Source organism: Medicago sativa, chromosome 8, assembly GCF_051527215.1.
Source record: "Medicago sativa cultivar Bolivia chromosome 8, Bolivia_mono, whole genome shotgun sequence".
NCBI lineage: Eukaryota > Viridiplantae > Streptophyta > Magnoliopsida > Fabales > Fabaceae > Medicago > Medicago sativa.
The window spans coordinates 85,397,005-85,420,172 of record NC_140756.1 but is presented as its reverse complement, the minus strand read 5'-3'; the positions used below and the strand labels follow the sequence as shown (position 1 = coordinate 85,420,172).

Below are 23,168 nucleotides of genomic sequence, written 5' to 3'. Positions count from 1 at the left end.
TTAAATTCAACCACAATTTTTAAAATGATGTTAGATCATATTCAAAATTTGTTATTGTTACATTTCAATCCCAAGTTGATTTTATGAAATTATGTCGAACCCAATAGTTATGGATGTATCAAAGAGTTGGTGTCACTGTGTTAGTGTCTTCCTGTCTTATGACCAATTTAGATTTTAGCGAAAATATTGATATAAGTTTGTATTTTGTAACCTTATTTGATTTTTTTTTTTAAAGAAGTAAAACTTTCTCTTTTGAAAAAAATGTGAGTGAGCTTTGATATGTTTTACTGTTGATGGATTGAAATCCCAAGACTATGTTTGGATTGATGGAGAATGGTGAAATGGAATGAAATGTAATGGGATAATGTCATGTTCCATTGTTTGGTTTTGTAAAAAATGAATGGAATGTGATGGAACCTATTCCATCCAATACCATTCATTTTTTCAATTCTCCATTCCCTCAATTTGGGATGTATCCAATGAAACAAACACATTTATAAGAAAATTACAATTTTGTCCTTAGTTTTTCTGATTCATTACCTACACCCCATTCTCTCATTTTTTTTTTCTTCTAGTCATCGATTTGTATTCCTTCTTGCTCTCATCCTCTACTACTCTTTACCGTCCCTTTGATTTTCTGTTACGACAACTCTTCACTCCAATCATGTAACTCATATTTCTTATCTTTATTCATGTTTTTTCTCTTTAACCCATATTTCTTCTATGTCTTTTCCCAAATTAATAGTTATTATTCTTTTCTTGATCTTAATTATATTGAAAACCACAAAAAAGAGCACAGACTATGCACTGTCTGCAAAATCACAAAGGTTATGAGTTCCTGATAAAGGGTAACATCCCAAAATGTGTGAACAACAACGCTCATAACATGGATCAGAAAAACCGTCCCACCGCCAAGCTATATGAGTCCATGATAAGTTGATATCCTAATGCATACCGGTTTAAAAGAGCATGTCAAAATAACTACATGTTAATTGAATTGAGAATTCAATTGTTGTTACTTTATTGTTGTTGTTTTAAGTAAAAGATAAAATTAGAATAAAAAAAATTATAACGCATTATGTTCCGTCCACTTTCCAAATAATGAAATGGAAAATTAGTTCCATTTCGTCGTAAAATATTCAAACAATGCAATGATATCTTTATTCTGTTTCATCCCGTTATGTCCCGCTCTGTTAGTTTTAAGTTATCCAAACATATCCTAATTGATTTTTATCAATGAAATTCTTACGTTGTGGTGAATCCTTACACCGGCTTGTCGGTCTAGACCGACCTTTGTGGCGCCTTCAACCTATTCTATTTTCTTGTTTATTTTCCTCTTCATTTGCTATCTTGATCCATTGTTTAGATCTTTCATTATATTCGGAAGTAATTTCATCCACATGATTAACAAATAAGTTTATCCATATTCTGTATGGTTAAATAAGTTTTTGCTCTTTATAAAATTTTAACTTTCAATTTCTCTAAAAAAATTGCTTTAAAAAATTTCTCTATGTCCAAAATCAACCCAATCTGACCGACGAAGGTCCATATATGGGTGACTAACTAGCAACACACCACTCAAACCTGGCTTAGCTTTGAAATATCAGTAGCGTCAATTCAAAATTCAGAACACTGCCACCGCCTCCAAATGATTCACTGCCACCGTCTCAGAGCTCTTCTCAACTTCCCAAAATGTAGTTACCTCCTTCATCTGCAACCACACCGCTCTCTCAACAACTTGCTCTTCTCTACCGCCATTTCAGATTCAGATCAACCATCTTTCACAGTTTCCTACCTCACTAACAATTTCGGCTTATCTTCACAAGATGCTCTCAAAGCGTCTAAACGACTTCGTTTCAATACTCCGGAGAAACCCGATACTGTTATCGCCTTTTTCAAAACCCATGGTTTCTCCATTGACCAGATACAATCCATCATTCGCAGGGATCCCGTCGTTTTCGTCTCAAACCCCATCAAATCCATTTTGCCAAAGCTTCAATTTTTAGCTTCTAAAGGCGTTTCTCCAGAAGACATAATCGTCACCGTAACCAGAAACCCTCGTTTCCTTCGTGTAAGCCTCAACAAACATATTATCCCTACTTTTGAATTGGTAAGAAGTTTCTGTCCCTCTGATAAAAAAGCTATTGATTGTGTAATTGCATTTCCTGCTACCATTAGTGATGGTCGCATGAAACCCAATTTGAAATTCTTGCTTGATACTGGTGTCACTCGTTCAAGTATTTACCGTTTGCTTACAAGCAGACCTTCTGTAATTTTTTCATCTGTTTTGAGGGAGGCTGTGGAGGAGATTAAGGAATTAGGGTTTCATCCTTCTAGTTACAATTTTTGTGTAGCATTGTTGGCCAAAAAGGCTATCACTAAATCCCAATGGGATGCCAAAGTTGATGCCTTGAAGAACTGGGGTTATTCTGAAGATGCAATTTTAACTGCATTTAAAAGAGGGCCTAACCTTATGCTACGGTCTTCGGACAAACTCAATGCAGTGATGCGTTTTTGGATCCAACAACTTGGTTGGGATCCTTTATTGCTCCTGGCAGCACCAGAGCTTTTCGGACTTAGTATAGAGAAAAGGCTTAGTCCAAGGGCTTCAGTTATCCAGTATCTTCTTTCCAAAGGTTTGATGAAGAAGGATGCTAGCTTAACTGCACCATTTTATTTGAAGGATGAGTTGTTCCTGCAAAGGTATGTGAATCGTTTTGAGGAGGAAGCATCTTGGCTATTAAAGTTATATCAGGGGGAGGGTGCTCGCATTCGCTGACTGCTGCTTTGATAAGTTGTGAGTGCATATTTTGGTGTAACTATATAAATTAGCCGTATTAGTATTCATCTTGTTCTACAATAATTGTGTTGTTCTATTTATTGAGTAAGTTGGAACATTTTTAGATGTTGGTACATCACAGTTTTGACTTATACCCCTAATTTTAGAACTAAGTAACACGAGAGTAATTGGTTTTGTGGTTGGAGAATATGTTTGTTTCATTCCATACTACAAATTATTTTTCAAGAGGTGGATTGTTTAATGTTAGATATACTCATGAATTATAGGATTAGAACAATGCTTGAATATCTAACATAATTGAGGTGGGATTGGGGAGCAAGAAAATAAACATGTCAAATGTCTTTTCCCATATGTTGGCAATTCTAATAAACCAAAATAGAATCGAAAAATATTAGAAATGCATATAGTGTCCCTTATAATTCGTAACTGGCAATTGTTCTTCGATTATGTGGAACAAATGGATAATGAAATTCATGTTGTTTCATTGAATAATAACTATCTGTTGCTGAAAATTATATGGGCTGAACCACACATATTTGGCACAATAGCGTTCTGCTTAGCATTGAGTGTTAGGCTATACAGATCCAATAGGAAAATAAATTTATTTTTACAAAGAGGAGAAGGTTATGACAAGCGGTTATTTTTGACAGTATGATGAAGAGTGGTTACACTTTCATAATACAATATATGATTCCAAAGTTTTATAATTATCAGCCAGAAAATTGAGGTTGCTCTAATTGTAGAAAAGGTGATACAAATTTTTCTAAGGTGGCTTGGGTATGTGCAGAGAAGTCCCTTCGAAGCACTGCCGAGAGTGATTGACTAGATTGAAAATTTTCTAATTATTAGCGGTAGAGAGAGACCACAAAAAACCATTCAGTTGAGCTATTAAGAGAGATTTACAGGGAAACAGTCTATCTTATAAGTCTGTCACGCCTGTGTACAAGAGGGGTGGATGAAGGAGAGAGAGAGAAAGAGGGAATAACAAGAGTGGACATGTGGGAGAAGGAGAATGGTGGAGAGGGATGCTAGAATGGTGCATGGAGAGGTAATTTAGTGACATATTTTATATAGCAAGCAAGGGCACCGTGAGATGTATGAAAGAATGAGATGTATCTTTTGGCTGGGCAACTCTGGAAAAGGGGTGGTGGGTCCCAATTCCATCTTTCTAGTTCAATGATTTAGTATCAATGCAATTCACTTTTCCTTTTCATATTTTGGTTCCTATCACTATCCTTAGACTTTATTCATGATAGGACATTATGATCTGGTTTGACTTGTGTAGACGCTTCTTCCATCGTGGAACAAAAGGCTTTATTTTTTGTGTATAAGTAAGGCTTTCTTTATATTGGTAGGCACCAGATTATTACAAATTTAAAGTATTGAGAAAAGCAGATATGTCAAAGTACCTTCAGGAACCACACCTATTAAATTGAGTTGTATTGTTGATGAAGAAGTTAAGAGTTAAGACTATTGATTGTTAATTTGTGTTTGAGGAATTGTCCAGGTCCTAGTCGCTGATACTATAATAGCTTGTGGATTGTGTTATTTTTCCGCTTTGAACTGTTACAACTTACAAGTCATTTTTACTTCAAGAATTTGTTTGCTGTCTGAAAAGAAAATAATATCTGAGGCCTGGACACAATTACAATTCTTATATTTACTTATTTCAAGAGGAACGAATACTCGATTGGTTTTTACTTTTGAGGCTTACTACCTGAGATATTTGTGTCTATGGTGATGAAAGTCTCGCCAGTGTCAGCAGCACACTTGTAGGAGAGTACATGTATCTTTTTTTTGGTGGTGCCCGGGGTTTGAACCCCGGACCTTGCATATATTATGCATTGTCCTAACCAACTGAGCTAAGCTCACGAGGACGGAGAGTACATGTATCTTGTACCGGTAAAGATAAACTTTTTTTTTTTTTTTTTTTTAAATATTTATAATTAGATCCACAGGAGTGTCTAATTCTTTTGTGTTTCACTACTTTGCCGAAGGAATGAAAATAAACATGGTCCTAAATTAGATAATGGGCATGGAAACTGTGGCTGGGCCTGTAGGCATTTTATGATATAATTATAAATATGTATTTCTGATTCTATTGAAGGAAATAAACTGATGTGAGTAATTAGTCCTGCACGCAGAATGGTTTCAATCTGATTGAGGTAGTGCGCTGTTTGTTTCTGGTGTTTTTGATTTTCACATAAATCTATGAGTAAGCATTTTCCTTTATTTTTTTTATGATATCGGATAATAGAAGAAAGTATGGTCTTGATTCAGGTTTTTGAGTAATTATCTTGTTTATTATTTTAGTTAATTTCCCACTTTAGGAGCTCATTGAAGTTTGGATGACCATTTGGGACACTGGTGTGGGTTGAATTCTATGATATCAATGAACTCTTGATGGTTAATGAGAGCAGGGTAGTGAGCAATTAGTTGCATACTAATTTATGTCAGATTAGTGTCTGTTTGTATGCTACTAGTGTTGAATATTTTCTACTTGTGATGTAATTTTCTTTGATTTGGATGGATTTGCTGATAAAAGATATGCCATAATCACATGCTTTATCATTAGACTATTATTTAGTATCTTTCAAAATGAAATTCTTTATCATTATGGGGCATGTCGCCAGCTTTTTAACTATTGATGTGCACTATGCAACCTGATCTAAAGTAGACATAAGATCTGCCGTTGTTTTTGGTGAAAATTAAAATCTCATATAACCATTGGTGTTGAGTTCATTGTGTAATTCTGTTTGAGCATAAGAAAGCATTAGTGTTGGTGAACTCTGCTGAACTTGTATGATATTGCCGCATGTGTATTGAGAATAGAGGTCATGTCAAATTCCAGAGTTTGATGGTCTGTGGGTGTTATGTTACAAAATTACATTTTCTAATATTGCTGGAACAAAATTGAATGCCCCTTATCACAAGTCACAGCTCCTATCTATCTTATCATGTAATTGTTTGTAATGAGACGTCCTTTTTTTGTAAGAGGTAATGAGACGTCCTTGACTTATCACATCTCATCCCCCCCGCCCCCCCTATTTATTAATAAAAGCATTGAGATTCTCCTTGTTCAGTGCTAATTAGCTAGATGTAAAGCCAAACCCTCTAGGATTGATCTATTGATGACGGATTTGGGTACACCAAAACAATTTAGTGAGATATTGTGTTTTTCTCTTCTTTATTTCATCAAAGTTAACAAAGGTGTTTAAAATGTAATTGGTTTCCAATTCCTTACTATTAGATTTTCTCAAATTATGTCCACTGTTACTTTCTTGTTGTATATCCAGTTATCAATTGGAATTTCACCTATTACAGTAGTTACACTCGTTATCATTGAATTAGGCGTATGTTGGCTTGAGGGTGAAAATGCCAAACACGTAAAGATAATTAATAATAGGACTAATGAGTCATTTTGTATTGACAGCAGATTGCTTGGTTTCCTTTGTTTTGGCAGTTAATATTCTGATTATCCATAATACTGAGAAATTGATTTTGAGGTAAAAGTCAAACATGTAGCAATAGGATTTATTAGAATTGTATGCGTAACATTTATTCTGTTTCAATATTTCTTTGAAACATTAAATGTTAAAGGACTTGCGGTTAATATGCTTCCACCTCTCAAAGTTATAAAAAAAAATGCCAACGGCGGCATACACATCTAATACATCATGTTAAAAGACCTGTTTAAGAGAGAAGAAAAAAAAACTTAAAAGAATAATATGATAATATAAATAATTTTGTCTATTAAATATTATGCTTGAATATGTTATTCGTCGCTGCAAATATACGCAGTTTTCGTCTTTGAACCTGCTAATCCTTCCAGACAGTGCAAGTTTTAACCATTTTAATTTTGGTGCTAATCCCATTTGATTACTGATGTGGCATGTAATTAGTGACGTGACACAAGCCGACGGAGTAAAAGACTTGACTACATCTCAAAAGCCGCCCACATTGACCATTTTGCCCTTAATGACTTCAGACCACGAATAAATTATTGTTAAATAAGTTTTTGTTCCATGTAAACTTATGTGTATTCTTCTATTTCAAACTTTTCTATATATATATATATATATATATATATATATATATTTTAAAAAGTTATGTGTTTTGAACCATTGATCCAAATCAATTTGTTCATCATCAGGTTGAGACTGTTTGAGTTTGACATAAAAATACGAGTTTGTTACTCAATCCAAACCAAATGTGTTTGATTGAATCGAATCACGGAAACTTGCTGAATACGGCCCTTGAAATTCTCACAGACCTCTCAAAATTCTATAAACTCCCCTCATAGTACCAAGCTACACTATGTGCTCGGGAGTTAAAATTTGATCAAAGATCAGAGTTAGGAACTGAACCACCGAACCATCCTACCGAACCATGAATACAACATAGAACACCATTATGATAGAAGCAACACCATTTGCTAGTACAGACTCGAACACATTTAAACACATTCAACACTCAAAATTTATTCAACGTTCAAAATGACATAAAACTTGTGACATTCAAATAAATTCAAACACAATATTCATTCATACACATTCAAATTCAATTTCAAAATCATTCAACATTTATCCAAAATATTATTGACAAAAAATTCATACATGATTCAACGTCATCGAAATGTCCTCTTCCTGCACACGACTCTCTATTGAGTGTCGTAACTGGTACCATTTTCCATCCCATCCCATCCAACGCCAAGTTCCTAACCGGTCTACATAGTTGCAAAGTATCGAAAGTTTCACTAATCAGAACCTCCATGTTTGTCGGCCTAGACGGATCACCCTCCAAATGATTCACTGTCACCACCTCAGAGCTCTTGTTCTGCAACCACACCGCTCTCTGAACAACAACTTGTTATTCTTCTCCACCACTTCAGATTCAGATAAGCGATCTTTCACAGTTTCATACCTCACCAACAATTGCGGATTATCTCTACAAGACGCTTTCAAAGCATCCAAACAACTTCGTTTGAACACCCCTCACAAACCCGATTCTGTTATATCCTTTTTCAAAACCCACGGTTTCGAAGGGATCCACAGATGATCGTTTCCAATCCCATCAAATCTATTTTGCCAAAGATTCAATTTTTATCCTCCAAAGGTGCTTCTCCCCAAGACATTGTTGCCGCCATCACCAGAAGCCCTCGTTTTGTTCGTGTAAACCTCCACAAACACATTATCCCTGCTTTTGAATTCGTAAGAAGTTTCTGCCCCTCTGATCAAAAAGCTATTCATTCTATAATCGATTGTCCTACTTCCATTAGCGATCCTCGCATGAAACCAAATGTTAAATTTTTGCTTGATTTTGGTCTCACTGCTTCAAGTATTTACCGTTTGCTTACTAGCAGACCTTCTATAATATGTACTAGTGATTTGAAAAAGGCTTTGGAGGAGATTAAGGAATTAGGGTTTCAACCTTCCAAATACAATTTTTGTGTAGCATTATTGGCCAAAAGGGCTGTCACCAAATCCCAATGGGATGCTAAATTTGATGTCTTGAAGAGTTGTGGTTGTTCTGAAGATGCAATTTTTTTAATGCATTTAGGAAGCAACCCAACTTTATGTTACGGTCTCCAGACAAACTCAATGCAGTGATGAGATTTTGGGTCGATGAGCTTGGGTGGGATCCTTTGCTGCTCTTAACTAAACCAGCAATTTTTGGGTATAGTATAGAGAAAAGGCTTATTCCAAGGGCATCAATTATCAAGTATCTTCTATCCAAAGGTTTGAGGAAGAAGGGTTCTAGCTTATGCACACCATTTCATGCAACTGATGAGGATTTCCAGCGAAGGTATGTGAAACGTTTTGAGGAGGACACATCTAAGCTATTAAAGCTAAATCAGGGAGAATGCTAGCATCTTGTGCTTGGTTATGTTACACAGATTGGTTTCCCTCTTAAAACCAGCCATATAATGTTTCTTCATGTCATTGTAGTTGCAGTTTTCTGACATTTAGGTCATAATTCATATTTTGGAAACAGCCTCTCTGGTTTGGTAGGGAGATTCTAGTTTGACTGTATTTTTTTCATTTGGAATTTGGAACCTTTTCAGGTTTAAATCACACTTCTGGCCTATATGGACTAGCTTTATATTTTATAAACAGCTGATCCAAGAGAACCATTGGTTTTGCAGTTGGAAAATGTGACTGGTTTATTCAACATGTATTCTTTTTCAATTTGAAAGACGTGTATGGATTCATGTCACATATGATATCCTTAGGAATTTTGAGATTAGAGCAATGTCAGAAAGAAGGTAAACATGTCAGAAATAATTTCCTTCATGGTGGCAATTTGAATAAACCAAAGTAGAGTTCATATAATATCAGAAATGTTTGTCTGGGTTAGGGAAACCTAAGTGATTCAATGATTATTCTTCTGATTATTTGTATGCAACTTTTGTTGTATACACAAGCTTTCGTACACTTACAGTGTCTCATTTATCATATCTTTTTACCTTGTCAAGTTACTGTGGCTGCTGTTATGAATTTGAAGAAAGTTATTCTTCGTACTTGGCAACTGATTTTTTGTTAGCTTTGTGTGGAAGAACAGGTTAGTGCATATCGTGTTTTTCACTGAATAATAACTATCTATTACTATAAATTATATGGGCTGAATACACGCGCAGCGCACAGACATATTTGGCAATATAGGTTTCTGTTTGATACTGAATATTGGGAATTTGGGATATGAAGAGCCAACAAGAAAGTAAACTCAAGTATCACAGAAATGAAAATCTTAGGATTTTTGAGTGGTTACATTTGACAAGATAGGATTAGAATACAATTATAATTTTTTAATTATTAGAGATAAAATTGAGGTAGCTCTCAATTTTCTTTGTAGAAAAGATGGTAGATTGTTGGGTTAGGTGATTTGGTTATGTGAGGAGAAAGCCTGTGGAAACAACAGTGAGAGCAATCAACGAAATATAGGATTGTCCATTAATTAGATGAAGAGAGAGAGACCAAGAAAAACAATCATGAAGAGAGTTAAGAGGTTAAAACTCTACCCTTACACTCAATACATGACAGGACATTATGACGATGTTTGATTAATGTAGCTAACTCTTGGGAAAGTTTTTTTTTTTTTCTTTTTATATTTAGGTAGGATTAAGTTTTATAGCAGTGAAATGAGCAGATATGTGAAAATACCTTCAGGCATTTGCTAAAACCTACTCTGAATGAAATTGCACTTAAAAATATTAACTATGTTGGAATTAGGGGATTATTTGAGAGTTTAGACATTATATTACTAGTTCATGTGAATCATTTTATTTGCTTATTATCTAGATGTGTCATTTTTCCACTCTTAACTGTGATAAGGAACTTTTGCTTCAAGAATTTGTTTGCTTGATGAAAAGAATATGAGATATGGACATGACTAAAATGCTTGTATTTAGCTGCTACAAGGAGAATAGATGGAGGACGGTTGTGAAACTTGCAACCTGAAGTGTATATGTTTATGGTAATGGTGTTCTCACCGCTTTCAGCACACTTGTAGGACAGTACCTGTGCCTGGTAAAATTGTAGCTTACATGGTTTTGTTTTCCATTGATTCAAGACGGGAATTGTAACATGAGGGATAAGAACGCAAAAGACAGCTTCCATTCTGCACTAAGAGTGTGTTTAGAACCGTGTCTGTTGTTTTCCCAAAGACACGACAAGGTAGAAATTGTTTTGTTCCATGTTTCTACACCTCCAACGCACATTCTTGTTTATAACTGATCCAATTATCATTGGAATCTATACCAAGTTGTTGATGTGCAGTATGTGAGTGTGTGTGTGTGTGTGTGTTAAAAATCAGTAAAATCAGTTGGGTGTGCCTGAATATTGACGAGACAATCAAGTCGGAAGCTTGTGTTTCTAGTTGGGGCGGTTTAACTTATAGACATGCATGGCAAATGGATGTGCGACTTCTCTAAATATCTTGGTGTGTACAATGCCTATGTTGCAGAGCTTTGGGGTGAATGAAGATCTTTCTGTAGCGCATGCGATGGGCTTTAAGCTCGTTGAGCTTTATCTGGACCCAAGAGGTGGTTTCCAACAGCATTAAAAGAGATAATCCTCCTTCTATGACTGTGTTGGAGTCTGGTTTTGCTTCTGAAGATTAGAGTTTCATTGGATAGTTTGGGGTTAGAGTCAGCCATATAATTTGTAGGGAAGCAAATCATTGCGTTGATGCATGTTCTTGCTTCTATTGGCTGCGATTATAGGTCCCACTGATTTATGTATAAACACCTATTTGCTCGGCTAGGCCAAGTTTTTGCTCGCTGATTGTATGGCAGTAGCCTTTCCTTTCCTTGTCTTATTTCCTTAGTTTTGTTTTATGGACCTAGACATTTTCATTTATGTAAATAAAAAAGAAGTCAAACAGCTCATAAGTCAAAAACTGGAAAATCAACTTTTCTCTCAATGAAATTATTTGGTTCGATTCCTTTTACAAATATTTGATCAAGTGTATCTTTGATTCCACTTCAAAAGAGATCTGAACTAATATGAAGGTGCAAATTTGATTTTTGAGTAAAATTGATTTTGCATTTGTAATTTTTTTTTTGTCAATTAGACTAGTAGCTAGATATTCACCCCATAAGGTGAATAAGTGGTTTGAAATTGCAGTTTTTTATTCTAAAATTCATTTTTGCACATACTTGCTTTTAGGGACTAATTGACAAGTCATTTTATCTTCACCTTATGAGGACTAAATTGTCCAAATTTGGGAAGAAATTGGATACTCATTTTGCTTCAAAGGTAACTTTTTCTCCAATATTATGGCGTTTTCCTCACTTCAATGGTGTCTTCAATCTCTTCAATGATGTTTAATCTATAAAATAAAACATCGGCAATGGACTATGATGGGCGAGGGATCTCTATTTACAAAGAGTAGACAAATTGAAGTAACAATAAGCCAATATTCTCTTCTTGCTTTAATTTGTTTGAATTAGATCGATAGAAATACTCGAGACAATTTGTACGAAAAAAATAAATAAATACTTGAGACAACAGGTTCTACCCTCTCTCCTTTTTTGTAGTCTCTAATGCCTTCGTAAGACTTTGAATAACTTGTGTTAGTGACGTATTGTTGATTGCAATGAGTATTTTGATGCAAATCAAAGGCACTTTATTTTGTTTCATTCCAACATTTTTCAAGAATTTTGGAGCTGCATTTTTTAATCATTGGCTGGTTGTTTTCTATTCCATGATAATTTTTCACAAAGCTTTGTGAAGATAAGAAATGAAGTTGATCAAAAACCTGTTCGGCTATAAGCTTGATATTTATGGGTTGAACTGACATTTTAGTAAAAATCCACACCCATCAAATTCCTTTACCAATGTTTGATTACAAATTCATCAAAATTGAATATAGAGATGAGATAATTGAAGAGAGGATGAAGAGCAAAATGGGTATGCAATTTCTTTCAAATATTGAACAATTTAGTCCCTAATATGTCTGGCATTGAGTTGACTTATATGCGAACTTGCCACATCCACAGTTAATGTCCACATCATACCCTAACGGCATAAGTGACAGAAGGACAAATTTACTTGATGTCGTTCAAATTCAGAAATCGTTTTGTCTATTTGCAGATTTCAGAGGGGGCAAAAAAAAAGACAGTCCCCTACAATTTCAGACGACAAATAGGTGATTTACTCGGAAGTCATGCAAATATAGACCAATATCAACCAACCAAGTCCAGTGATGCATGACCACACCTTCCTCTCCTCGAAAAGCATAATTTGCAAAATGTGTTATCATATTAAGCACAATATGAATGTGAACAAATCCTGCTTACAAAACTATTATGTCACCGCACATAAGACCATCTAAAGTGTCCTGATGTAGACAACAATGAACAAGTGTTTCAAGGGAATGACAAAACAATAAGGATGTTGAGTCAACAAAATTTTATTGATAAGTTACGCAATCGGGTAAAATCACACTAATAAGTGCCAACCTTCTTATCTGCAACTTCAAGTTTCACTCTTTCATCGGTAAAACATTTCATAAAATTTTAGTTGAGGTTAGAATGAGAATGAGAGGATAGTCATCTAAGTATATTGTTATTAAAACATAAGAAACTTTTCTTGTAGGAAATTGAAATCTCATAAGAAACAGCGTTTGCTGAAAACTAGCTACCTTGATTTGATTGAGAAGTTACACACTTCATGAAGGACTCTTCTCCATGCTATTTGCAAGATTCATTTTTTCCTGATACAGCTTCAACAAATGAGGAGAATCCTCCTTAAAACATTTCACAAATTTGTCCAGAAACAACTTCTCTGTCATAGCAAACGGTGCACTTAGTGAGGCGTTCTTTCTTCTCAAACCTTTAGATACAAGGAACTGCAAAACTGCAGCCCTTGGAATAACCCGTTTCTCGAGTCTCAATAAAAAGATTCCCGGAGCATTAACAAGATCCAAAGAATTCAAACCTAACTGATCAACCCAAGCGCTCAAAACTGCATCGATTTTTTGAGCCGAAGACAACATACAGTAAGGTTGCCTCCTAAATGCTTGAAGAATGTGTTCATCCGACCAACCCCATTTCTTAAAAATTTCAACTTTCTCAGCCCACCTAGTTTCATTCACAGTTTTCTTAGCAACCAATGCAACAGCAAAAGTTGAAGTTGAAGAATTGAAACCTAGTTGCTTCAATTCCTGAACAGTCTCCAACAGGTTGGATGAACAATATATCCTAGGCGAATTACGCAACAATGTAGCAATATTTGAGTGTGTGGCTCCATTATCAAGCAATAATTTGACATTACTTTCGACACGAGAATCAGAGATAAAAGAAGCATAACGATTAATACATTTAATGGTTTGTTTATCAGATTTAAGAAACCCTCTCATAAAATGATAAGTAGGGATGATATGATTGGGCAAACTTCTTAAGAGGAATCTAGGGTTAGCATTTACAATGCGAACAATATCAGAAGTAGAAGCACCTTTGGAAAGTAAAAATTGAAACTTTGGTAAAAGTACCTTGTTGGGGTCGAGGCATAAGAGTAACCGAGGTTCCCTTTTGATGATATTACGAATTTGAGTGTTGGAGAAGCCATGGGTGTTGAAGAGGGCGATAACTGAATCGGGATTTTGGGAATCGGAGAGAGTGAGCTTGCGAGAAACATTGAGTGCGGTTTGAGGGGAGAAGTCGTAATTGTTGATGAGGTAAGAGACGGTGAAAGAATGAGAGGTGGTTGAAGTTGAAATGAAGCGGAAATTGAAATTGAAATTGGAATTGAGTGAAGAAGAACGTGTAGATGTTGCTGTTGTGGTGAATAGGAGAAGAAAACCCTTACGAACCAGGGAACTGTGGGAGACGAATTTCAGCATCAAATCAAATGCAGAAAATATTGAAGGCAGCTAGCGATTCTGGAACTGCAGTTCGATATTTTTTAGTCACAAGTGCTTATGACTCAAGTTTTTTTTCTTGCATAAAACAATCAACTTATGAATTTTCTTTCTTTTTTTTTAGGGACAATCAACTTATGACTTATTTTCTCAAGTTTGTTTGTAGATCTCATAACAAGTTGAGTCTAGTCAAATTCTCGAAAACTCAATTCAATCAATATTGGTTAAGTTAAAATTTGACTTAGAGTTGGAGATAAACATTTTTTAGTTTTAGAGTTTAACGGTACAATTGGTTTGAGTAAAGTTAAGAAATTGGAGATCATTTGACATTTAAAAAAAAAAATAGTTCGAATTCGATTCATTTCAATTTCACGAACAACTCACTTGAGTTAGTTAAGTTCTACTCTTATTTTAATTCAAAAGTTTTTTTTTTGTTTTAAACGAGTTGAATTATATATAGCTTAAGTTCAGACACATTTTTATTGACAAACGTACTTTTTAGTTCATGTTAAACTAATCTTATCCATGAATCAAATTCAGGGAATTAATTGTCGAGTTAAGATTGAAAAAATACAAACAAATTTAATACCTTTGTCATTAATCATTTATTTTATTCAATAATAAATTATTCATTTCAATAATAATTATTTTATAAAATATTTTATTTCTTTCTTCCAATTATTCCACTCAAAATGAAACTTACGTTCTCCTTGTGAAATTCATTAATCAATAATTATGTGAGATCAATCATTTTGTTAGGAAACATTAATTTAAGGTAAATGTGTAGATATTTTTTAATTTTTTTAATGACAAATGTTAGTAGTTAGTGGTAATATAAATATTTACTCGTTCGACTAGATTTAAACTCAAGACTTCTATCTTCTTATCACTATACTCAAATCAATCGAGCTATCTAAACCCCAAATATGCAGATAACTTAACATTTAGTGGTTGAGCAGCTCATGTAAACAAAATTAATTCAAAATTTTATTTTATTTTTAAATAATTCCTTAAAAAAATATTTTTAAATATGTTAAGAAGTCAAAGATAAAAACATTTTGTTGGAAATTGTGCATTCAATATTCTTGAAATTTGAAATCTTATCTTTTCAAGACAAAATTTATTATTTAATTTCATTTTTAGATTCTTAACATGTGCCCTGAGGGCACAAGTTAACACTACCCATAATTGAATGATGCTTAAATACTAAATCAAACTTCAAGGCATCATTGTATTCACCTTAATTTAATCATTGTATCCTTTTATAGCATCTTCAATGAAAGTTTTTTACTAACTATTCCCTATTAAGGACTCCGATTGGGGAAGAAATTATGGGTGCCTATTACCAACCTTCTACACCATCCCTGCTCTTGTTTGCACCAAGCGCCGTAATATGAATATATAATATTGTTGCGCCTATCTTCATCTTCACACTACTACCCATCATTTTCATTTTCCAAATTCTTCTTCTGCTCAAACACCTTCGACAAACAATCTTTCACCGTTTCCTACCTCATCAACAATTGTGGCTTCTCCCCACAAACCGCTTCCAAAGCTTCCCACAACATTACTCTCTCCAATTCTAAAAAACCCGATTCAATTCTCGCATTCTTCACAACCCAGGGCTTCTCCCACTCTCAAATACGGCATATCCTCACAAGGAACCCCAGGCTACTCTTATGCAAAGACCCCAATAAGCTACTTTTACAAAAGTTTCAATTTTTACTCTCCAAAGGTGGTGCTTCTTCTGATATTGTTCGTATTGTCAATGGTAACCCTAAATTCCTCTTAAGAAAGAAGCTTGCACAATCATATAATCCCTACCTTTCAAATTGCTAGAGGGTTTCTCCTATTTGACAAAAAAGTCATTGCTTGTTTAAAACGTTTTTGTTTTCTTTCTGAAAATCGTGTACCAATCAATGTCAAATTGTTGCTTGATAATGGAGTTTCACACTCAAACATTGCTAGATTGTTTCATTGGTGGCCTACTATACTTTGCTCATATCATTTGTTGAACACTGTTGACGAATTGAAGAAACTCGGTTTCAATGCCTCAACTTCGCCTTTTAGTGTGGCATTTCTTGCAAAGAGAACTGTTAACAAAGCCAAGTGGGATGGCATAGTTGGGGTTGGTCTGATCAACACATTCTTCAAGCATTTAAGAAGCGGCCTAATTGTATGCTGTTGTCCGTTCATAAAATCAATGCAATCATGACTTTTTGGGTTCACCATTTAGGTTTGGATTCTTTGGACCTTGCCAGAGCTCCTGGAATTCTTAAGGGCAGTCTTGAGAAGACAATTATTCCTAGGGCTTCAGTTGTGCAGTTTCTTGTCTCAAAAGGCCTGCGACGAAAGGATGCAAGCATATATTCACCATTTGTTGTATCGGAGAAGGTGTTCTTGAAAAAGTTTGTGAACGGTTTTGAGGAGTATTCTTCCGATCTGTTAAAGCTTTATGAAGAAAAAATGAATCTTGCAGATAGCAGGAACGGCCTTCAGCCTGGTGTAAACCATGTTGATCAAATTTTGGGTTGATTTAACTAACTTGTATTATTTCTTGATATATTTTCCCTGCAATGATGTCTCACAATAGTCTGATTAACAATCATGCTAGCTAGTTTTCATCAAATGTTATTGCGTATGAGATTTCCCTTTCCTGCAGAATTTTGACGCATGTTTTAAGAACAGTATACATAGGTTAGGTTACTCTTCTCACGTTTGCTAATCTAGAAGTTTGTGAATTTTTTCAATGTGAAAAGAATGAATCTTACAATTGCGAATAACAGGGACAACACTCGTGTGTGATTTTGACCAATTATGTATCAAACTTTGTTGACTCAACTTTCTTATCATGTTTTCTCATTCACTTCAAATGGTCTTGTGTGTGGCCACCTGTCAGTTTTTAAGGAGGACTGTTTTCACATTCCTATTGCATTTAATTTGATAATCCATTGAGAGAAGAAAACTATGCTTTCCCATGAAAGACAATGTCACACCCTATTAGGAGACCATCCTTGTGAACTAAGTCATTAGCATTATATTTTATTCCAACCCTGTTGAGGGAAATGCTGTCACATTGGGTTGTAAGTGTGGAGACGAGAGAAACATTGTAGGTTGCCTTCAAATCCCATGTTGTGTCTCGAATCAAGCCTGCTTGACAACGTCACTCACCTAAAGCCGCGTGGTTTGGGTACAAGGCTTTGTTAATGCAGTTTTATAAAATATTAAGATCCATGATATGCTGGTTTTTGAGAAAAGGATGTTAAACTTAGGGAAAAGTTGATCGTTTCAGCAGCTGCTTCTCATACATCTTGTAAGAATGTATGTATAAAACATTGTTCAGCAATTTGACTTTTATAGGCTGGTTGAGTATTTAAAGATAGGGACAGTGTCTTAAAGATACTGTCACAGGAAGGAAAACTATTGTTGAACGCAAGTGTGTCTTTGTAAATGGCTATCTTATAAACCTTGAAATCTTTCATTATAGAATATGAAGACTTTTTGTTCTGTCTCTGGTTCTGTCTTCCATTGATTCAAAACCTTTGTTGTTGATTAGAACTAATTGTTCTTGTCCCGTAAGTGTAGCTTAGTTGGTAGCTACCAGGGATAATTTGGGCAGGGGCCGGGGTTCGAACCCCGGATTCCCCACTTCTCCACACATAATGTGTGTGAATCTAGCCACTAGGCTACTTGACCAAAAAAAAAACTAATTGGTCTTTTCTCATCACTTTTTGGATCAGTTTTAGGGAATGTGTTATTGTTCAGAGAAGGGAGTTGTAAGATAGAATTGGAAGCAGCTTTGATTAACCAATCAACAGCTTTACTTGGTTGGTCATAACCAAGTCTATCTTGAATGTCAGAATTGAATAGCTGTTGTAACCGAAAGTCTAACTCCCCTGTTTCTTAAACCTTTAGAAGTCATTACTTTGCTGTGTCTGTCTTTTCCACCAGAAACTCTAGATACTCTAACAATGATTGAAGAATTCTGTTGCTGCTGCCGCCAACAATGCTTGGACTATTTAAACCGTGCCTCTCCTATCTTTCGCTTGTTATTCCTTATTTTGCATTCCGGTCCATCCATTTCAGGAATTAATTATGGATTTTGTGCTTCATTTGTCATTGGTGTCCAATCACCAAACGCTTTTTCAAGTTGTTAGATTGATTTTGTGACCATGTCTCTTCTTTTGAAAAATCTTCCTGGTGGCTCATCTTTTCCTTTCACCTAGCGCCGTTCTTTCAATTATCGCCATATATTTATTCATGGAAGGATTACTTACTTTCTCCTGGTTATGAGATTTAGGTTCATGGTCGTAGATTGAATACTAAAGCTGCTAGTTTCCTTTCTAACATTTTACTGAATTTTATCATTTATATCTTAGTACTTAAGGCTGCAAGGGAGGAAGGAACATTCATATCTTTCAATACTGATCAATCTCAAATGCTTTTCAAAAAGGAGGATTATTGTTTTGTTGAGAATGAAGATGTTTAATATAAACTTTGTCTTGTATAGGTTATCTTTTAGAAACGTATATTATTTTACTTTACTGATTGGGGGTGTGCACTTGGCATGAAAATTATGAACAATTTTGGGTCAATGTGGAGTGTGGTTAATTTGTTTAGTTTGACAGGAGGGTGTTATATAGTGCAATTTTATGGTGAAAAATGTTAATGCATTAGAGTAGGATCTAAGCAGAATGATCCCAAGATATGAAGTGAAATGTAGTGATATTCTCAATAATAGATTACTAGTGAACAATTTGTAGCAATTGTACAGAATGAATGGCCATAGCAGATAAGTAGTAACTAGCAACTACCAGACTTTTTTGGGCATATCTTATATAGAACATGCACACATTAACTTCAAGACAGTGCCCATTTGAGAGCAGACAACATTAAGATTTTTACGACCATAGTGATATTAATTAATAATATTACATTAATTAATAAAATAAAAAATTGAACTAGTATTGGTGGGGTGCGCCTAGCTCATGCAATAGTGCAACGCATGAGCGACACGTGAGAAGTCCAGTAGCAAGCTACTGAGATGACCTCTCCCCCTCAAAAAAGTAATTTAATATCGTGTGACCCATTGGGCCACATATCAGATATTAAACTGATAAGAACAGATACTACACTTGATCTTAGCCAAAAGGCCGAGAAAGGTATGAGTTGAAAGAGAGGCTGGCTTCTGCTTTTATATCAACTGTCTACTCAACTCCTTTGTTCATTGCCCGATGTGGGACTTTATTATGCAGTAGCACCTTGTGCCTGACTCTTACCACTCCCGTGCGTGACTCACCACTTATTTTCTGCTGCAAACTTTCATTATAGATATTAAATGTGATAAGAGATTGTTGAATACAACAATTGAAACAATGCCTCCAGTATCAATCAAAATCAAAATGGGAGATAAATATCATATCTCAAATTAAAATAGTCTGCAATTATACTAACTATGAGTTTTGAGTTTGAAACGTTTCACAATCTGGGAATTCACTTCATAACTTGTGACACTTTTATGCTACAAAATTCTCTTTTACTTGACATTATCATCACAATCATCTGAGTTAATTTCCCTAGTTATTAATTCAAACAATATTAATTACTCTAAGCTACAAACATTGCCCTTTATATCATCTGTTGAAGTTGTTTAGGCTTCACAACTTTCCTTGTAGCTATCTTATTTGGACAGTATTGGTTGGCAAGTATACAAGAAAGTCAAGTTCCATAATATATTGATGAAGCTAAGAGATGTCATCCCTCTTTAAAGATGTTTGACAAGAAGGAAATGCCATTGTAAATGCTACTGTAGATTTTGACAAGTTATCTTCTTCTTCTTCTTCCATTGGTGCACACACTGATACACTCATACACATATTTAATCACTCAATACTCACTCAGTCCCATTATTCTTTTTCCTTTTTGTGTGGTGGAATTGATCCATCTTGTATCTGTTGCTTACTTTAACACTTGGTATGTACACGGATGCTGCTATACCAGAGAGGGTACTCATATGAACTTTGTTGGTCACTTTAAAACTTTTATTCACTTTCTTCTTTACAGGAAAGAAAAAAGGCAATACTAATGTTTATTTAGGAACAGATTTAACTTAAAAATTATTACACAGTCACAGAAATAAATTTTTTGCAAAATTAATGTTGCTAGAAAGAAACAGCAAGGATGCTGTGTAGCCGAATTTCCTCAAACTCAGAGGAGCTCTGAGTTTTGCTTCTACCATTATTCAGCTTTTGTCTCTCTTTTTTTTTTTTGGTCGAAATTCAGCTTTTGTCTCTAAGCAATGACTTAAGAAGTGTTAGTGATATTTTTAATAGTAATGCCTAATAATAAACACGTAATCCTTACAACCCAGCATCTCACACTAATTTCTTATATGTGACTGACTAACTTTATATCATTACAATTCAATTTTTAAAAAGTGTAGGTCCAACTTAAAAATGAGATGCTTATTTGAATGCTGGTCGACTCAAAAGTTGTACAGAAAGAGTGCCTTTGTTTGTTTTGTTCACACCAAAGCTATGTTGTTTACAAGATTATTGTTACGACCATATCCAAAACCTTCTCTTCTCTTCAAGCTCCAATTCCAACACCATTACAACTACCACCACCCATCAATCTCATTTCTCAAATTCTTCTCCACTTCCACCACTCACTGATATTCTGGCTGGCTAGCAACAGAATGTTTTACAAGATGTTCCAACACTCGGCACAGATTATGAATGTTGAATGAGATGTTTAGAACACCGTGCTAGCAGTGGACATAAATAAACAACAAAATAAAAGACAAGAAAGTAAATGACACAGTGAGTTGTTAACCCAGTTCGGTGCAACGTCACCTACATCTGGGGGCTACCAAGCCAGGAGGAAATCCACTAGTGTAGTCCTTATTCTCTAGCTCTCAGCAAACTCCTCGTTTACACTAAAGACCTAGGACCTACCCGTATTGACTTCAACCTAGGAACTCCTAGATCTGAGATCCCATCTCACTCCCTTACAATAGATCACAGCCCCTGTGATTATCAGTTTACAGACTCAATCAAATCAGATGAAGTTACCTTCTAACAGACTACCTATCTCCTTGCTTAAAAGCTTTGGAGTAGTGCACAAATTACAACTCAATGTAACACAGTCCTTAACATGTATCAGGATGATACAAGAAAGGCTCACAACATAATCAGACCTAAACTTGCATCGACAGATACAAGAGTAGATACACAAAAGACTCAAAACCCTAAATAAACTATATTTTGTAAAATGATGGCTTGAAATGAATATCTTTAGGTCTTGCAGCCTTTTATATACTGAAGCAAGGTGTGTCATTCCTTCAATCATGCTTCAGATCGGATCAGTGACTTCTTCATTAAGCAATATGGACGGATATAAAAACTCCTATAAAATAGGCTTATTAAAAGTCACATTAAAAATATTTTCCTAAGTCATTTCATCAATTCCTTAAGAAATCACATATGTTCTGATCTCTTCATAATTGCACACGGTTCATACCAACACATGCTGGTGTGGATTCCTTCAATCAAGCAAGCGCGTGCGTAAACATAGGTCAGGCCCAAAACGTACAAAACAACTCTTGATGTTGGAACATTGTGTTCCACATCTGAAGTGAATATTTGTTTTAGGCAAAAGTGAAGCCAACATACAAATATCCAACAATCTCCCCCTTTGGCAAATTTTTGGCTAAAACAAATTCGGCCCACACCTGTTAAAACAGAGAGATAGCACACGCAACCTTTCCTTCAATCTTCACAATTAAAATCTTCCTTGAAGAAAGGTTCACATTCTCAGACTTCCAAAGGATACCAAAAATATAGTTCTTCAGTCATCACACATAATCTTCAGGACTAGAAGAATTATATTACAGGTCTCAGATTCTGCTTCCAATATTTTCACACAACAATTAACACATGGAAATAAGCAGATAAGAGAACTAGAAGGTATCTGAGAGAAAATCAGAGTCTTGCAGCAGAGGACGTATTAGGAAAAATAAATTCATGTACATCCTAAACAGACAGTCAACTGTCACAACACGCTACTTAGAGAAATATAGGAATAACAATACTCAGTAGCTCAAACCGGATGTTCCAACATCTCTAAGAACATTCAGGGACACAGAAGTTTACTCCCCCTCAAGGAGCACACATAACATTTTTAACACTCCCCCTGAATATATGCATGCTAGGCAGAAATCCTCAAACTGAAATATGTTCAAACTCCTAGTGCAACACGAGAACATGCATACATAAACATAACCATCTTAACAGAGAAGACTTCAACACATCCATAGATGTCTCAACATCAACAGGCACATTATTTGAGCACTAATCTTCCTACTATCATCTGACCACACAACTCAGGAGTTCTTCACAACATACACAGGGAATACTTCCATCACTCCCCCAACTAGCAGACCTATCAAGGTCACACATAGACATATTCCAATTTCCTTATAGCAGCAGCAGAGAACATGTACAGCAGAAATACTGAGAAAAATAAATTCTCAAAACAACATCAGGATGTTGCAACATACATGTCAACATCTACACCTACTTGAAATAGTTGCAAAATAAATGCAACAACAGAAAATACAGGCATAACAGGCATAACATACATAAAGCTGCATAATAAATGCAGACAGATAGAGAGACGATAATACCATTTTTCTCCCCCTTTTTAGCCACAAAATATGCCAAACAGAAGGTAGCAGACTTCAAGAGTAGATCATTGCCATGTATACCTCACAGTTCAAAGACGTGCGCATAAGAGAAAACAGATAACCCGTCTCACAAAACAGATCGTTACACTTCTTCATGCAGGAAAATGTCATCTAGATGTTTCAACATTATCTGACACATCTCATCATCAGGCAAGCATCAAAAAATTCTGCTATCACACCAACACATACAAATACCTACTTCCTGGAACAACTTCACAGACATCATTCCAGAAAATAGAAAAGAGCAGAAGTACACACCAG

General features: G+C 35.2%; 2 protein-coding genes, 1 non-coding gene and 2 pseudogenes across 4 annotated transcripts; 3 read left to right on the top strand and 2 right to left on the bottom strand.

The window, feature by feature from the left end:
• Positions 1 to 1,448: 1,448 nt before the first annotated feature.
• LOC146902569 (transcription termination factor MTERF8, chloroplastic-like) lies at positions 1,449 to 2,987 on the top strand. The gene has a single exon (XM_085738127.1). It carries the CDS (start codon positions 1,649 to 1,651, stop codon positions 2,777 to 2,779), a length of 1,131 nt encoding a protein of 376 aa, XP_085594253.1. The 5' UTR covers positions 1,449 to 1,648; the 3' UTR covers positions 2,780 to 2,987.
• A 4,703-nt stretch (positions 2,988 to 7,690) lies between these two features.
• Positions 7,691 to 11,246, top strand: LOC146902568 (transcription termination factor MTERF8, chloroplastic-like; annotated as a pseudogene). Its single transcript, XR_015023734.1, has 3 exons — positions 7,691 to 8,605; positions 9,276 to 9,361; positions 10,209 to 11,246. The product of XR_015023734.1 is annotated as a transcription termination factor MTERF8, chloroplastic-like (transcript).
• Positions 11,247 to 12,542: 1,296 nt separating this feature from the next.
• LOC146902567 (uncharacterized) lies at positions 12,543 to 14,368 on the bottom strand. The gene has a single exon (XM_085738126.1). The coding sequence runs from the start codon at positions 14,141 to 14,143 to the stop codon at positions 12,971 to 12,973; it is 1,173 nt and encodes a 390-aa protein (XP_085594252.1). The 5' UTR covers positions 14,144 to 14,368; the 3' UTR covers positions 12,543 to 12,970.
• Positions 14,369 to 15,571: 1,203 nt separating this feature from the next.
• Positions 15,572 to 16,976, top strand: LOC146902566 (uncharacterized; annotated as a pseudogene).
• Positions 16,977 to 19,131: 2,155 nt separating this feature from the next.
• On the bottom strand, positions 19,132 to 19,327 carry LOC146902565 (U2 spliceosomal RNA). The gene has a single exon (XR_015024458.1). It is a non-coding gene; the product is annotated as a U2 spliceosomal RNA (small nuclear RNA).
• Positions 19,328 to 23,168: the final 3,841 nt, after the last annotated feature.

Bases quoted from the DNA above. Each gene is read 5' to 3' on its own strand.
- LOC146902569 (XM_085738127.1), top strand. From the start codon at position 1,649: ATGATTCACTGCCACCGTCTCAGAGCTCTTCTCAACTTCCCAAAATGT.
- LOC146902567 (XM_085738126.1), bottom strand. From the start codon at position 14,143: ATGCTGAAATTCGTCTCCCACAGTTCCCTGGTTCGTAAGGGTTTTCTT.